At 42.8% G+C, this 17,876-nt stretch overlaps 1 protein-coding gene across 1 annotated transcript; it reads right to left on the reverse strand.

Annotated features, from left to right (window-relative positions):
• Window positions 1–290: 290 nt before the first annotated feature.
• DUXA (double homeobox A) lies at window positions 291–7,212 on the reverse strand (the record flags this gene model as incomplete). The annotated part of the gene is made up of 6 exons (XM_081216100.1): window positions 291–824; window positions 1,324–1,438; window positions 2,294–2,439; window positions 2,845–2,947; window positions 4,022–4,176; window positions 7,188–7,212. 5 exons carry the CDS (start codon window positions 7,210–7,212, stop codon window positions 1,340–1,342), a joined length of 528 nt encoding a protein of 175 aa, XP_081072226.1. The 3' UTR covers window positions 291–824; window positions 1,324–1,339.
• Between the last annotated feature and the right edge of the window lie 10,664 nt (window positions 7,213–17,876).

Genomic DNA, 17,876 nt, shown 5'->3' on the forward strand with positions numbered 1-17,876 from the left:
CAGCTAAAGTTTTTCTACAGACAAACAGCAGGCAGAGGACATGGGGGTAGGGGGATCTGTCCTGGAAAATCACCATAAGCTCCTGCTCCATTACAACTCCTCCTCCGACTTCAGACGCCAATCTCAAGTTCAGGTTGTTACCTGTACTTCTGACCACCAGGCTATAAATCAGAGTTTCCCATGAACCCCTCTCCCTGGGTCTGATTAATTTGCTACAGTGGCTCACAGAACTCAGGAAACTCACTAGATTACAGATTTATTACAAAAGATATTAAAGGATATGAGTCAACAGCCAGATGGTTACATAGGGCGAGGTATGTGAGAAGGGGCTCTGAGCTTCCCTGCCCTCTTCAAGTACATCGCTTTCCTCTCCGCCATGCGTTCACTAACCCAGAAGCTCTGAACCCCATCCTTCTGGGTTTTTATGGAGGCTTCAGTACATCAGCACAGTTGATCAAAGTCACAACACCACATATGTTTTGATGATTTTTACTTGAATCGGTCATTTATTTGTATGACCATAAAAATGGTATTAATAAGTTTATTTTCATTGTCCTCGAGATCTGTTGAACTCTGAATCTAGATTCAGTCACTAGGGCTGTGTGGTACTTTGTATCATCTGCCTCTGAGTCCTGAAGTCCTGTTTACCGTCACCAGAAGATGAAGAAGAAGGTGAAGGTATGTTTGGAAGGTTATGTTGCCAGGAAGAGAACTGATCTGGAGTCCAGGCTGATGACATCAAATACACTGAATTTGTCTCTCTGTTCACCTTGTTCTGGCTCCAGGGAAATAAAACAGTCACTAGGGAGTGCCATTCTGTAAACCTAAAGAGGAAAGGGAAAGAAAAATCGAAGAAGCCAATTTATACATACAAAAAGGGAGGTCAGCTCTTTCCCACCTTTCCAGTCAAATATGGAACCTCCTACCTCTTGGGAAAGCCATGCATTAGCCGGCCCCTGGCAGAACATGCCTGAGGATTCATTCCTCCATTCACTCGGTCATACCTGCCACAAAAGTTTATGGATTGTCTACTATGGGCCAGGCACTAGGAAAACATCAGTGAACCAAGTTCACATACTAATGGGTTGTCTGGGTTCCAGTTCAGAGCTTGAAAAGTGGGCAGTGGAATTCCTTGGGAGGACCACAGACTTGGGAAAAGCCTTCAGGGGCTGGGACCAATCAAGCCCCTGACTCTCTGGAGGCACATGTGTGGAAACGTCGTCCACCTCCTGAGAGGAAGCTGGAGTTGACTACACCATGTGGAACAACTGAGCACTCAGGACACTCCACTTGTGAGCCAAATCGGGAACAACAGGCTGGTACCTTGAATGCGCCCATCTCAGAGATCTTGTCCCTGGTTTTGTCTTTGGGCTGAAGCTTCTTTGGGTTCTCTTTTTTTCTGGATACGGAGTCTAGATCTTCGGTTTTGAAACCAAATCTAAGTGGGTAAAACAAAGAGATTTAATGAAAACAATTGATGTCATGCAAGCCTCACCATTGCTCTTCTCATAAGGCAAAGGGAAGGAAGAGGTGTCTTCTTTTAGGCCTAATTCCCAAATAATTGACATTCCATATGGTGCCTGGGAAAGTCTATCATGTCTCAAGATAAAGCTCAAGATTCTGAATCTTTTACCAAGTCCCCTTATGATCTAGTGAGGGGTTTCATATCCTGAAAGTCCCCACAATCCCCTCATTACAAGTATTAGTCTTTCCCTAAGGTGCCATGCCTATATTGCAGCTCTCTCCTCTGCCTAGAATTCTCTTTCCACTTCTTTTCTTCCTCTCTAAAACACCTATTTTTATTCCATGATGCAGGATAGAGTAATATCTTCTAGGAAGACTTAACCACTGAAAAGCCAGGGATGTCCCAAGGAAGACAACTTTCTTTCCGTAAGACGTAATTAATTGCTACCCCTTGCTTGTGCCCCCCACCACACACACACCCCTCATGTTTCATAGCTACTACTTTTGGTTTTCAGAGGTTCCAAGTAGAATAAACACAGGTCTATTGTAGGAGCCCCCAAACCAGACTTTAGAAGTCACCTAATAGCACTGAACTTTGACCTCCTTCCTGAAGGCATATATTGATACCACTCTACAGATGAATGATTGATTGTTTTGGAAGAGCTGCACCTATGTAGCCCTGGATATAGTTCCTATATCCAAACCAGAAATCCCATTTTCCCATCTGTCCTGCTTATGATATCTATGAGAATTAATCCCTGTTGGAGAAGTCATTCCGAGATGTCTCATTACATATGTTCCTACCAATATCAAATTCCTTATCACTTACCTGGACTCTTGACTCTGGAACCCCAATATCTTCAGCAAGTTGCTGTCTGGAATCAATCCCAGGATAAGGGTTTTCCATGAATGCATTCATGAGAGTTTGTAATTGGGAAGAAGTGTAGCTGGTACGACATCGTCTGTCTCTCACACCTGACGGAGGTGAAAGATTGAAGGCAGAGGAACATTTGAGATCAGTTTACATATTCAACAAGGAACCCAAACATGTCCCACCATCTAACTTGGAACATGTTGCCTCTCCTTGGGAGGGCCTTGTCTCAGCCTACTCAAGATGGAAGGTTCTAGAGGAGAGGCAATATTTGGCTGAGTTGCTGGACTCCAGTGCAAATCAGGTAAGCCTCAGAAGGTCCCTGGACCTTGTGGGGAAGAATTTCCAGGGGCCATGTTGAGCCCTTTGCTACCAAAGACCCTGAACAGGAGGCCCTGAAGGAGAAAACGTTCTTTTCCCACTCGGAGCAGTAGTTGGCTTCACTATAAAAATGCACTTGGGTACCCAAGAGGCTCTGCTGGGTAGCAGGACTGGAGCAGGCTATTTACCTTGAATGTTCTCTTCAGGGTAAGCTCGGTCTTGTCTTAAGTCTAAGTTCTTCTCAGGTCTTTTCGGGAACCTGTGCCTAGCTCTTCGATTCTGAAACCATATCTACAAGAGGAAAAGAAAATGAGAGAATTAAGCATGTTTATATCATCTCAGTCCCATTGCTGCCTTTCTCCAAAGGGAGTGATTCTGGGAATTCCCTGGCAGTCCAGTGGTTAGAACTCTGTGCTTCCACTGCAGGGGCCATGGGTTCAATCCCTGGTTGGGGAACTAAGATCCCATATGCCTCGACACGGCCAAAACAAAAGGGGGAGTGTGAGTGATTCTTACGAGCCCTAAGCTCAGGATTATTATTACTGATCCCTGTCACATTTGACTCAGTCTTAGATCAAGGCTGGGCATTTAACATCTTCATGACCTGGTCCCAACATGACTTACTATAATAATCTTTTTAAGTTAACAAATAAATGCTGCAATTATTATGTATTTAAGAACCCTCTCCAGCCTAAATCTGCAATGGCACACCAGTCCACTACTCTCTGGTCTATTGTATTTCATTGAAAGGGGAAGGTTAACCCTCACATCACCCACAATTCCTCTGGAATCTTACCATGTTGTCAGACACTTGCCTATCTGCGACCACATTGCTTATAATGACTTACTTGGATTTACACCCTGGAATAAGTGTGCCACAACACCACATACTTCCTCTTTTCTGGAGGTGTACCTACATATTTCTTGCCCACTCCTGGGAGCTCCTTCACCCTCAGTATCCACATTCATGAAGTGAGATTAAGAGCAACATCCTTGGGAGTTCATTCTGAGTGTCAAGTAGGACATGCCACTCAAAGCCCCTTTCATGGGACTTCCCTGGTGGCACAGTGGTTAGAACTCTGTGTTCCCAATGCAAGGGGCCCAGGTTCAATCCCTAGTCAGGGAACTAGATCCTGCATGCATGCCGCAACTAGGTGTTCACATGCCACAACTAAGGAGCCCTCGAGCCACAATTAAGGAGCCCGCCTGCTGCAACTAAGGAGCCCATGTGCCGCAACCAAATTAACAAATAATAAAAAAAAAATTTTTAAAGCCCTTGTCACACTGGCAAGTGATATGTGCTTACTGAATGGTTCCCCCCCCCTTTCTATTTCTCGTCTTGGAGATACAGAACTTGTAACTTACCTGGATCCTAGACTCTTCAGTGTTGACTTCCAAAGCAAGTCTTTGTTTGAAGGCATAACCCGGGTAAGGTTTTTTGTTGAATGCATTGATGAGGATTTTCAATTGCTCTTCTGTGAATTTGGTGCGGCTGCGTCTACACTTTGTTGCCACGGCCTCTGTGGAAAGATTAGGAGAGAAGCATTAAATAGGTCATTTTATGTATTCAAACTTCAGGTTCGAGCTTGTCTCTCATTTCCTCTTTTCATTTTGAATCCACGAGAACCCAGGAGGAAACAACACTCAATTATAAAGCCCTCAAGCACACAAGGGTGATTCTTGAACTTCTTCAGCTGATCTGAATGCCATGACTAGGGAGTCAAGGTCTTGTTTTCAAACAACATGAAAAACTGATGTGTTATGTTCATATGGATCAAGAACAATATGAGTCAAGAAAATGCAGGCGAGGGGCTTCCCTGGTGGCTCAGTGGTTAAGAATCCGCCTGCCAGTGCAGGGGACACAGGTTTGAGCCCTGGTCTGGGAAGATCCCACATGCCACGGAGCAACTAGACCCGTGTGCCACAACTACTGAGCCTGCACTCTAGAGCCCATGAGCCACAACTACTGAAGCCCGTGTGCCAAACTACTGAGCCCATGTGCCACAACTACTGAAGCCTGCGTGCCTAGAGCCCATGCTCCACAACAAAAAAAGCCACTGCAATGAGAAACCTGCACACTGCAACAAAGAGTAGCCCCCACTCACCGCGACTAGAGAAAGCCCGCACACAGCAATGAAGACCCAACGCAGCCAACAATAATAAATGAATTAATTAATTTAAATAAATAAATAAATGAATGAATATCATTTAAAAAATAAAACATAGTATGGGGAGTTCCCATATATTGCACACCCAGTTTCCCCTATTATTAACATCTTATATCAGTACTGTACATTTGTCACAACTAATGAATCAATATTGATACATTATTAGTAACTAAAGTCCACACTTAGAATTGGGATAGCTATAGCCTCCAAAATCAATGTGAAAGTGTAGTGTTGGATACAGAAAATGACTTACTATATGAAGAAAAGTTAAGTTGAGTCACACAATATACAGTATATAAAAATAAATGCCAAAAAATCAAACACATATGAAAGCTAAAAATAAAAAGATAATGTACAAGAAAACCTATGTTACATTGAGATAGAAAAAGTTATATACTAAATAAGATACTAAAATGCATAATGGGAAAAATTGCTGGAACTAAAGATATCGTAATTGAAACCTTCAGTTCAAAAAGGTAGAAAACCAGATAAAAGTCAGCAGCTTGGAATGGTGGGGTTAAGGTGGGGAGATCAGAACCCTTCTTGAGAGCTGGGTGGAATGTAATTTATTTAAGATAATCTGTAGGACAATCAGGGTATGCTTGTTTAAATTATGTATAGTAAGTAATTGTAACCCTGCAATCCATTTCTTGCCTACATCTGCATGACATTTTTCAGAATGCTGTTTGTAGTAACAGCTGAAGCAACTGAATGCCCATTGCTAGGAGAATGGATAAGTAAAATATGGTATATTCCCGTGATAGAACCAAAGTAATGAGGAAAAAATGACAGAGAAATAAGATAGATAGGAAGAGCAAGAAGGCTGTACGTCTGGAGAAGAGGAAACAAAGCAGAAACAGATGAGGTCCTAGACCTCCCAGGCAGGGCAGATTATATAGGACCTCTTCCAACCATGTGCCTTTGACTCCTAGTGTGGTGGGAAGTCACCAAGGGGTTTGGAGTAGATAAAAGACTTGATCTGACAGTTTGATAAGATCACATGGGCTACAGGGTTGAGAACAGATCAAATCAGGGCCAGGATGGAAGCAGAGAGATCAATTCTTGCAATAATCCAGTGAGAGGGCTTCCCTCGTGGCGCAGTGCTTAAGAATCCGCCTGCCAATGCAGGGGACACGGGTTTGAGCCCTGGTCTTGGGAAGATCCCACGTGCCGTGGAACAACTAAGCCCCTGCGCCACAACTACCGAGCCTGAGCTCTAGAGCCCACAAGCCACAACTACTGAGCCCATGTGCCACAACTACTGAAGCCCATGCGCCTAGAGCCTGTGCTCCGCAACAAGAGAAGGCATCACAATGAGAAGCCTGTGCACGCACCGAAGAGTAGCCCCCGCTCGTCGCAACTAGAGAAAGCCCGCGTGCAGCAACAAAGACCCAACGCAACCGAAAATAAAAAAGGTAAATAAAATAAATAGATTTATTAAAAAAATAATCCAGGGCTTCCCTGGTGGCGCAGTGGTTGAGAGTCCGCCTGCCGATGCAGGGGACACGGGTTCGTGCCCCGGTTCGAGAGGATCCCACATGCCACGGAGCAGCTGGGCCCGTGAGCCATGGCCGCTGAGCCTGTGCGTCTGGAGTCTGTGCTCCGCAACGGGAGAGGCCACAACAGTGAGAGGCCCGCGTACCACAAAAAAATAAATAAATAAATAAATAAAATAATAATCCAGTGACGATGGTGGAAACAGTCAGAAGATCCCTAAAATATTTCGTTAAAGCCAACAGAATTATCAGCCTGATTAGATATAGGTTATGAGAGAAAGACAAGATCACGGATGTTTCCTAGGTTTTTGGCATGAACAATTGACATTTCTTGTGCAAGGAAAACAGTAGGAGGAAGAGCTTGGGTCTGAAAATTGGGAGTTCAGTTTGGAACATGATGAGTTTGAGATGCCTGTTACAGACGAGTAAGCAGTTATGTAGACAAAGCTGGAAGTTCAGGAGAAAAGTTCAGTCTGGAGAGAGAAATAAGGAAGCTACTTTGATTCCAAAGACATTCTGGTCTCAGGACTTTTTGATGCCTCCCTTAGTTTCTTTTAGTGTGTTTCTCTCCTTTTTCTTCTTCCCATCTATTTTTTCCTCCCATCTCCCTCCCCTAAACAATAATTTGAATTGTTTAGTTCTTACATGCCTGCATCTTTCTGAAATTCCCAATGCTCAGATGCACAGAAAACAGCATATTTTCATATTACATGAGAAAAACTGATTTTCCCTTACCCTAGCACAGTTATTTTAAAGTTTGATAAATGGGATTCCCACAACTTCTAACAAGCCCATTATGTTTTCAGCCCAACCCACCCCCCCAAACCAAGGAAACCACAACTGCAGTCTGATGTGTGAGGAACTTACTGTATGGAGAATTGTCTTCGGCCATCTTGGAAGGGAGCTCCGAAGCCTGATTCCACCAAAAGAGAGATAAACAGCCCTAGCGAGGCTGGCTTTATATGATCAGCTGGGATGGCCCCTCCCACTTACTTAAGCATACACCCACTTAATCTAGGAAGGACTAGATAGGATTTTCTTTTCTTCCCTTGATAGAGATTTAATCATTTATACCAACCTCTACACCTGAACAAGCACACTTTTGAGTACTATTGCATTTACACGTCTTTTTTTCCAATGTTTATTATATAAATACATATTCTTTTTGAAATTGCTTTTTCATGGTCTTCACTTATCTTTTGAAGTGGTAGCCTTTTCTTATTAAATTAATAACTGGTACCAGGATTAGGGTGAGGCAAGTGAGGCTCTCATTCCCAGGGAACAATGTTTAAGGGAGGTGCTAAAAATTCTGTGATCAGGGTAGATAATACTTGTGGCACTAATGAACCTATCTACAAAACAGAAACTCACAGACATAGAGAACAGACTTGTGGTTGCCAAGGGGGAGGGGGTGGGGGAGGGATGGACTGAGAGTTTGGGGTTGGTACATGCAAACTATTACGTTTGGAATGGATAAACAAAAAGGTCCTAATGTGTAGCACAGGGAACTATATTGAGTAGCCTGTGTTAAACCATCATGGAAAAGAATGTAAAGAAAAGAATGTATTTATGTGTAAAACTGAGTCACTTTGTTGTTCAGCAGAGATTGGCACAACCTTGTAAGTCAACTCCACTTCAATTAAAAAAACTAAGTACAAAAAAATAAAATCAATTGTATGAAAAGAAAAAAGAAAAACAGGAAAAGAAAAAAGCAAAAAAAAGATAAATACTATTTGAATGCAATACTTAAAAAAATTAATTGCAAAAAGCCCATGTTTACAAAATACAAAAATTATAAATAAAAACAGGATCCTATCCTGCACTGGTAGGAATGATGCAAGTGAGGACATACGTGCAATTGCTTTCCTTTGCAATCTTCTCAAGGTCATTGATCAGTCCTGAGGGAAGTTGACAAGATTGTTCAATTGTTTATAGCTGTCTTCCACAGCGCTGCAGGATAAAAGAGAAATTTTAATTTATTACCCATATAAGTTTGTGTGATTCAGGAGACATCAAAGTGTCAGGTGACACTACCAAGGAGGCCCAATACTTTAAGCAGCACCTTTGTTCCACAAGGGCGATGATGCACTTAAGAGATGAAAACATGACCATGGAAACTAATGTAAAGAAGCTGATGGGAGTTCCCTGGCGGTCCAGTGGTTAGGACTCTGCGCTTTCACTGCCAGGGCCTGGGTTTGATCCCTGATCCGGGAACTAAGATCCTCAGCAAGCCTCAGCGGTGTGGCCAAGTAAAAAAAAAAAAAAAAAACAAAAACTGAGTCCTTTATAGAGCCACCTAAGCCATCTAGTAAGTAGAGAAAACCACTTAGAGAGCTAAAGCAATCTCCTTGAGAGGTGTAAGCTAATAACTGCTTCTAGGCATGAGCCTCTGCCATGAATATTTTCTCATAAATTTCCTCTTAACTAACTGTCGTTTACAAGTGCGCAGCATTGAGAACCCACTCAGGCACAAACCCGTCCCCAAGATGCCTCCATAAGAATGTAAGCCAATCCTTCATAATAAATCTCTTTCTATCTATATATCTTTCCTGTTTGTTCTGTTTCTCTGAAGACCCCTGATTAATACAGATTTGGGAACCAAGAGTGGTTCTACAGGAAGAGAATTTAAGGATGAGTTTTCTGAATTGGTTCTTGGGTTTCTAGAATTGGCTCTCTAATCACATTAGATGTAAAAATGATGATGGCTCTCTTTCTAGTAGTAAAGAGAGCACTGATAGTAAATACATGGTGTGGGTTGTTTATAGAGATACACAAAATATCTCTGAGGGGGTTCAGGACAGAGGAGAACAATATACTGGCCCTAGATAGTTAAGGTGTATATCAAAGGAATAACTTCAATAAGCCCAGACTCCTGTGTCTTCCCATACGTAGAAATGCACTAAGTTCATTAACTTGAGATGTCTGGTATTTTTTTTAAATTATTTACTTATTTATTTATTTGGCTATATCGGGTGTTAGTTGCAGCGCTCAGGCTCTTCTCTAGTTGTGGTGAGGGCTCCAGAGTGTGCAGGCTTCGTTGCTCCGCGGCCTGTGGGATCTTCCCGAACCAGGGCGCGAACCCGTGTTCCCTGCACTGGCAGGCGGATTCTTAACCACTGTGCCACCAGGGAAGCCCCCCGCTGGTATTATTTAATTAGCAGTAATCTTTTGAGGTTCAACTACCTGGATTTTTGTTTTGTTTTATTTTTCGCAAAAAATTCTACACATCCTGTCTCCTCAGTTATCTCTCAGAACAGTATCTCAGCACTGAGAGGCTGTATCCCTGACATAAGTCCTCAGTAAATTCTCAGAATAAAATACAATTCCCAACTTTTTTTTTGAATTTTATTTAATTTATTTTTTTATACAGAAGGTTCTTATTAGTCATCCATTTTATACACATCAGTGTATACATGTCAATCCCAATCGCCCAATTCATCACACCACCACCCCATCTCCTGCTGCTTTCCCCCCTTGGTGTCCATACATTTGTTCTCTACATCTGTGTCTCAATTTCTGCCCTGCAAACCGGTTCATCTGTATCATTTTTCTAGGTTCCACATATATGCGTTAATATATGATATTTGTTTTTCTCTTTCTGACTTACTTCATTTGGTATGACAGTCTCTAGATCCATCCACGTCTCTACAAATGACCCAATTTCCTTCCTTTTTTATGGCTGAGTACTATTCCATTGGATATATGTACCACATCTTTATCCATTAGTCTGTCGATGGGCATTTAGGTTGCTTCCATGACCTGGCTATTGTAAGTAGTGCTGCAATGAACATTGGGGTGCTTGTGTCTTTTTGCAATTCCCAACTTTTAAGTTGTACTTTTTTTTTTAGTCGACAGTTTTGTTTTGTTTTGTTTTTGCTGTACACGGGCCTCTCACTGCTGTGGCCTCTCCTGTTGCGGAGCACAAGCTCCGGACGCGCAGGCCCAGCGGCCATGGCTCACGGGCCCAGCCGCTCCACGGCATGTGGGATCCTCCCGGATGGGGGCACGAACCCGTGTCTCCTGCATCATCAGGCGGACTCTCAACCACTGCGCCACCAGGGAAGCCCACAGTCAACAGTTTTGACTACCAATGAAGTGACCCACAGCAGACGTCTTTCCTGATTCTCAGGTCTCCCCTTCCTGACTGACGAAGCTAAGTTTTGTTGAGTTGTGTTAAACTCCTCTCTGGAGGAGTAGATTATCCTTGAAGCTTAGTTTCAAAAAGACGTACCTGGGTTATCCTAAGTTGAAAGACTGGGAAGATTTTTGCTCAGTGTAGATATTGAGTGGGTTATCCTAAGTTGAAAGGCTGGGATGATTTTGGTCAGTTTAGACACTGAGTAGGTTATCTTAAGTTGAAAGGCTGGGAAGAATTTGCTGGAAAGTCTCCCTAACCTAAAATCTAATTCATCATCTCTTTAAGGGTTTATCAAGAAAAAATACAAATCTTAAAAGTCTCTTCCACAAATAATAAGGCCTTAGTCATCTGAGCAAGCAAATTTAACTTATTCCAACTGTTATTTATAAACTAGTAAGTTTACATTGTAATACCTGATTCATAGCTAAGTGTTAAAGTGAAGCTAGGAGAACTCTAATTTTGCCTGTTTGTATGTCTGTGTACACATCATACATTTGATATGTCTCTACCTCTGGATAATGTTACCAAAATTAAATTTTTAAAAAAGCTCTATTTAATTGACTTAATGGTAAATGCTTACAAAATCAATGTTTCTAAATGTAAAAGAAACTGGCCAGAATAAATTTCAGGTTTGTGTGATCTAGGAAATATTCAATATTAAATTAATACCTGGTATTAAAGCTAACTTAAGCTTGTTGGTTTAATCAATATAGATGTCTTACTTTTATTGTACCTAGGTTAACTAAAGGTCAATAAGCTCATGTTATTTCTGTTGCAGTTTGTCAGCAAGAAAAAGTTAACTTGGTACGGTGATACTTTCACAAATCATAAAATAAAGGTAAGTGAGATAAGAGTTTTCAGGTGAACTTTTTAGGAATAATTATGCTTTGGGTATGTCTATCTAAAATAGTTTCTCCAGATTTTTGGTAGCTTGAGTTTTGATAAGTTAAGTTAAATGATGGGATTTCAATGAATATCCAGGTCATTTCAAATAAGATAAAATACTGGAACGTTAATTGCTAAAAAGGTGTAAATTTACCCATTTTTGTCTCCTTACATGAGGGAAACTAAAGATGTTTGAATTTATTAGACATGTCTTGTATCACATTGAGGAAAGAAATTATGCTATGAGAAGATATATTTTCCTAGAGGTTATGGAATAGTCCAATCAAGAAATGCCCCTCAATCAATTCCAAGACTTGAGCCAGTTTGTAAGCTCAGAACATCTTGGATGAAGGGGAGGGAGGGTCCCCTTGAGGAAGAACCACAGTACACTACAGAAAATTTATATTGTTACTCTTTCTCCTGGTCTTCTCCAAAGCGACCTTTTACTAGGGTAAATGTTCATTACGGAAAAGGATAGAATCAGACCTTTTAGGGACTACTGGACTCTGGCTCTGAACTGACACTAATTCCAGGAGACCCAAAATGTCCCTAATCTACTAGTTATGGAGTTCAGGTGATCCATGGAGTATTATCTCAGATCCATCGTATAGTGGGGTCCACCAAACATATCCTGTGGTTATTCTCACAGTTCCAGAATGCATAATTAGAATAGACATACTTAGCAGATGGCAGAATTCCTACATTCCTGACCTGTGGAGTAAGGGCTTTTATGGTGGGAAAAGCCAAGTGGAAGCCATTAGGACTACCTCTACCTAGGAAAATAATTAAAAGACATATGGGCTTCCCTGGTGGCGCAGTGGTTGAGAGTCCACCTGCCGATGCAGGGGACACGGGTTCGTGCCCCGGTCTGGGAAGATCCCACATGCCGCGGAGCGGCTGGGCCCGTGAGCCATGGCTGCTGAGCCTGCGCGTCCGGAGCCCGTGCTTCGCAACGGGAGAGGCCACAACAATGAGAGGCCCACATACCGCAAAAAAAAAAAAAAAAAAAAAAAAAGACATACTACTTTCCTGGAGAGATTTCAGAGAGTGCCACCATCAAGGACTTGAAAGATACAGGGGTGGTGATTCCCATCACATCCCTATTTAGCCTGTGAGGAAGACAGGTGGATCTTGGAAAATGTCAGTGGATTAGCATAAGCTTCACCAGGTGGTGACTCCAACTGCACCTGCTGTACCAGATATGGTTTCATTGCTTGAACAAATGTATGCATCCCCTATATGTGGAATCTAAAGAACAAAACAAGGGACTTCCCTGGTGGCACAATGGTTGGGAATCTGCCTGCCAATGCAGGGGACCCAGGTTCGAGCCCTGGTCTGAGAAGATCCCACGTGCCGTGGAGCAAGGAAGCCCGTGAGCCACAACTACTGAACCTGTGCTCTAGAGCCCGTGAGCCACAACTACTGAAGCCCGCACGCCTACAGCCCATGCTCTGCAACAAGAGAAGCCACCGCAATGAGAAGCCCACGCACCACAACGAAGAGTAGTCCTTGCTCTCTGCAACTAGAGAAAGCCCACACGCAGCAACAAAGACCCAACGCAGCAAAAAATAAATAAATAAATTTATTTTAAAAAAACTAACCAAGTGAACAAACATATCTAAACAGAAACAAAGTCATAGATACAAAGAACAAACACATGGTTGCCAGAACATAGAGGGATGGAGTGGGGGAAATGAGTGAAATAGGTGAGGGAGGTTAGGAGGTATAAACTTCCAGTTACAAAATAAATGAGTCATATCATTTTGTTTTGTTTTTATCTTTAAATTTATTTTTGGCTGCGTTGGGTCTTCGTTGCTGTGCGCGGGCTTTCTCTAGTTGCGGCAAGCAGGGGCTACTCTTCATTGTGGTGCGTGTGCTTCTCATTGCGGTGGCTTCTCTTGTTGGGAGCACGGGCTCTAGGTGCATGGGCTTCAGTAGTTGTGGCATGTGGGCTCAGTAGTTGTGGCTCACGGGCTCTAGAGTGCAGGCTCAGTAGTTGCGGCGCACGGGCCTAGTTGCTCCGCGGCATGTGGGACCTTCCCAGACCAGGGCTCAAACCCGTGTCCCCTGCATTGGCAGGTGGATTCTCAACCACTGCACCACCACGGAAGTCCCATCATTTTGGTTTTGTGCCATAAGCACAAAAAAATTTCTTTTCAGTTCAAAAACTCAATTGCAGTGCTTAAAATTATACACATAATTTTTCAAGATTGTGAACCAGGGTTCCACTATACCTTACTGAAACTTCTATAGTGTATCTGCTTTGTACTAGACATTGTTTTAAATTTTTGGTATACAGTAGTGAACAAAACAAAGAGCCTTGACCTCATGAACATCAAGAGAGGGAGACAGAAAATAAACAATAATTATAATAAACAAGCAAAGTATATATAAGAAGTTAATCGGTGCTATGACAAAGAAAATGATAAGGAAGAGAACAGTAAGGTGGACGTGGGTGCCAGAGTTGGGGGTATCAGTTTGCAATTTTTATTAGGATAATCAGGGAAGAGCTTATGAGGAAGGTGATACATGACCAAAGTCAATAAGAAGGTGAAAGTGTGAGCCATGTGGAGATGGGAGGGGACAGGGAATGTCCTGGCATCGGATTTAAAGCAAGTGTGTATCCAGCTAGTGCATGGAGCAGGAAACTAATGTGGAGTAAAGCAGAAAGGTGTAAAAGACTGTGAGGACTTTGACTTTGACTCTGGGACGATGAGGCCATTGCAGTTGGATTTTGTATAGAAGAAGACATACTCCAAACTTATGTTGTGTATTACTTTTCTCCTGCTATGTAAAAGCTATCATAAATGTATGGCTTAAAACAACACACCCCAATTATTTCACATTTTTCGTGGATTAGGAGTTTGGTCATGGCTTAACCGAGTTGCCTGCCTCAAGATCTTACAAAGTTGTACTCAAGTTGTCAGTCAGGACTGAAGTCTCAACAGAGACTCTACTGAGGAACAAGATGCTTCAAAACTCCTTCAGGTTATTGCTAGAATTTATTTTCTTGTGGTTGTAGGACCGAAGGCTTTAGTTTCTTGTTGTCTGTCGATGAAGGTCACCCTCAGCTTCTAAAAACCGCCTGCAGTTCCTTACCATGTGAGTCTGGCAACATGGTTGCTTGCTTCATCAAGACTGCAAGGGACAGAGAGAATGCAGCAAGATGGGCCTTACCCTGTACACATAATCATGCATAACCTATCACCTTTGGTATATTCTATATGTCTAGAAGCAAGTTACAGGTCTGGCCCACAATCAAGGAGAGAGGTCATACAAAGGCTAGAACACCAATAGGCAGCAATTATGAGGCCCACACTGGTCATCCTAGAGTCTATCTTCCACACATTTTTAAGAGACTCACTCAGGTTACTGCAAGAACAGACCGCAGTGGAGTGACAAGGTGGAGAAAACTCCCGCCTCACCTCGCTCGGCCACACCCCACCATACTTTTTGTTTGTAAATGATTTCAAAATTACAGGAAAATTTTTAAGAATAGCACAAAGAAACTCTGTATACCCTTAAAATAGATTTATCAACTAACATTTTGTCACATTTGCTTTATCGTTCTCATTCTCTTTCTCCCTTCCATTATCCACCAATTTATATTTTTCTGAACCTTTTGAGAGCTTTACAATTAATGTCTCTTTCTTCCTAAATATTTGTTTGTATTTTCTGAGAAGAAAGACAGTATCTTACACAACCAGAAGAAATTTCCAATATCAGAGAATTTAGCATTAAATCGATAGATACATATGATTCACATTACATTCATCATATGTAATCCACCATATGTAATAGGATCCATCATAATACTGGATTTGATCTGATTAGGCAGAAGCATGTCTTCATCTGGAGATTAAGTCTGGTTTTAGGTAGTATGTATGGGTGCCAAGTTGACAAGGAGTGGAATGCGATGGCTTGTTTTATGTGTAAACTGGACTAGGCTATACTACTCAGTTATTGGATCAAACACTAATCTAGGGTGTTGCTGTGTATTTTGTAGATGTGCTCAACATCTACAATCAGTTGACTTTAAGCAAAGGATTCTATTTTGATTAAGTGGTTGGGCCTTATCCAATCAGTTGAAAGGCCTTAAGAGGAAAAGTAAGGTTTCCCTGAGGAAGAAATTCAGCCTCAAGACTGCAGCATTAGTTCTGGCTACAGAGCTTCCAGCCTGTCCTCTACCCTATGGATTTTGGACTTGCCAGGCCCCACAATTGCATAAGTCAATTCCTTGAAATAAATCTCATATATATATAAAGTGTTTTATTTATATATTGCATATACATATATATACACACATAAATGTTTATAAATATGTATATTCTACTAGTTCTCTGCAGAACTGACTCATATCATACACTCTTCATTCCTTTGACCTAATTAACATCTTGTCACTATACTTCTCTCTCATCTTAAAAAAAATTAAATCCCTTAAGGGCATTTTCTGCACTCTCTGATTCCATTTCTCAATGTGTATGCACACTCAAATCATGAAAAGTGCGTTTTACTCTTTCAGCTCCACAGTTATGAAAAAAAATCATCAATGGTGACTTCTAAGATTCCCTAATATATCTCTGGGTGGACATTAGAAGCTCTAACATGAGTTTGTTGGTTTCCTGTCATCAGCCACTTAATGAAGTCAGGCTGGTCCAGTGTTCATGCTCTGATCATTTTCTTCTCCAGTCTACACTCATTCCCTTGACAGTCTCATCTAGTCATGACTTGAAATAACAGTGTAAACTAACAACTCTCAAATTTATATATCCAGGCTTGAACTCTCTCCTAATGTTCAGTCATAGGTTGAAATGATTAAGTGACACATACTTTGTGGTCTCATAAACATTTCAAATTGACCATGCTTAAAACTGGAGTCTTGAGTTTCCCTCCAAGTCTCCTCCACATGTGGCTTCCCCATCCCAGGAGATGGAAAATCCATTCTTCAGGTGATCTTGGCCAACTACATATGAAGGAGGCTCTGGGCCAAAGAAGACTCAGGAGGGTGCAGTAGACAAGTGTGCTGTGTATCAAGATGGGACTTCTGGTTTCCTCCTCAGGAGAATTTTTAAGCTACCTTTTTTTTTTTTTAAAAGACTTTTAAAAATATTTATTTATTTATTTATTTATTTATTTGATTTTGGCTGTGCCAGGTCTTAGTTGCGGCATGTGTGCAGGATCTAGTTCCCTGACCAGGGACTGAACCCAGGCCCCCTGCATTGGGAGCACGGAGTCTTACCCACTGGGTAAGTGGGTCCAGTCTTACTCACTGGACCACCAGGGAAGCCCCTAAGCTACTTTTTAAAAATCTGTTCCCCTAGAATGCTACCAAACCAAACTCGGGTTCATTCACTCCATGCACAGCAAAACCAACCTACTGACACTGGGTTGTGGTGAAGGAAAGTATAGCGTTTATTGCAGGGTGCCAACCAGAACAGGCAGTTCATGCTCAAAAGACCTGAACACCCTAATGGCTTCAGGAAAGGGTTTTTAAAGACTGTTAGGGGAGAGGGTCCTAGGATGCAAGATCAGCTCATGGACAATTTTCTGATCGGTTGGTGGTGAGGTAACAGGGTGGTGTTTCAGGAATCTCACCATCAGTCTTCTGATTCCAACCAGCCTGGCTTCTGATGTGTTTGAGGTCAGCAGTTTCCACCTGGTGGGAGTCTGGGTTCTATAAAAACAATTTAAGAACATGCATCAGACATTGTTAACTGTCTTCCTTAAGGAGAACTACGGTCTTGTGACCCCATCCCGCAGGTTGACTTATTGCTTTAGTTATTATCCCCTTCCCTCCTTGAAGGCCTCTTCTTTGTTCCCATTGCTGCCCCTTAAATGATTAACCGTTTGAGCCCACTCTTTGGAACTGAGGGAGGCCTAGTCCGCTAAAGCTTTTCCCACAGACAAGAAGTGGGGGACGCAGAGAGGCTTGAGGGGGTGGGAGGAGGCTCCACAGGGTCCTGCTAGGTTCCAAGAAGAGGCTCTTGGAGATTCCCTGGCAGTCCAGTGGTTAGGACTCCGTGCTTGCACTTCTGTGGATCCCGGTTGGGTCCCTGTTTGGGGACCTAAAAAAAAGAAGAGGATCTGGGAAGGCGTAAGGGAGGAAAGGGGAGAAATCACTACGCGGGCTGCGAGCCTACGTCACAGCCCTACACCCTTTGCAGTGCCCTGGACGACTGTCCCAGCATTCCAAGCCTCAATTTCCCTGGGGCACAGCATGGACGCTCTCGCCCCCACTGCCTGGTCCTCTCCACTTGAACCCACTGTTAAGAAACAGGTCTGGTGGCGCAGTGGTTGAGAGTCCGCCCGCCGATGCAGGGGACACGGGTTCGTGCCCCGGTCCGGGAGGATCCCACATGCCGCGGAGCGGCTGGGCCCGTGAGCCATGGCCGCTGAGCCTGTGCTCCGCAACTGGAGAGGCCGCAACAGTGAGAGGCCCGCGTACCGGAAAAAAAAAAAAGAAAAAGAAACAGGTCCGGGCCGGCGCTCAGTTCCTCTTAGGTGGAGGAAGACCCTCCCCTTCCCCCGCCCCA

The sequence above is a fragment of the Mesoplodon bidens genome (assembly GCF_964165515.1).
Source record: "Mesoplodon bidens genome assembly, chromosome: 18".
In the NCBI taxonomy this organism is placed as follows: domain Eukaryota; kingdom Metazoa; phylum Chordata; class Mammalia; order Artiodactyla; family Ziphiidae; genus Mesoplodon; species Mesoplodon bidens.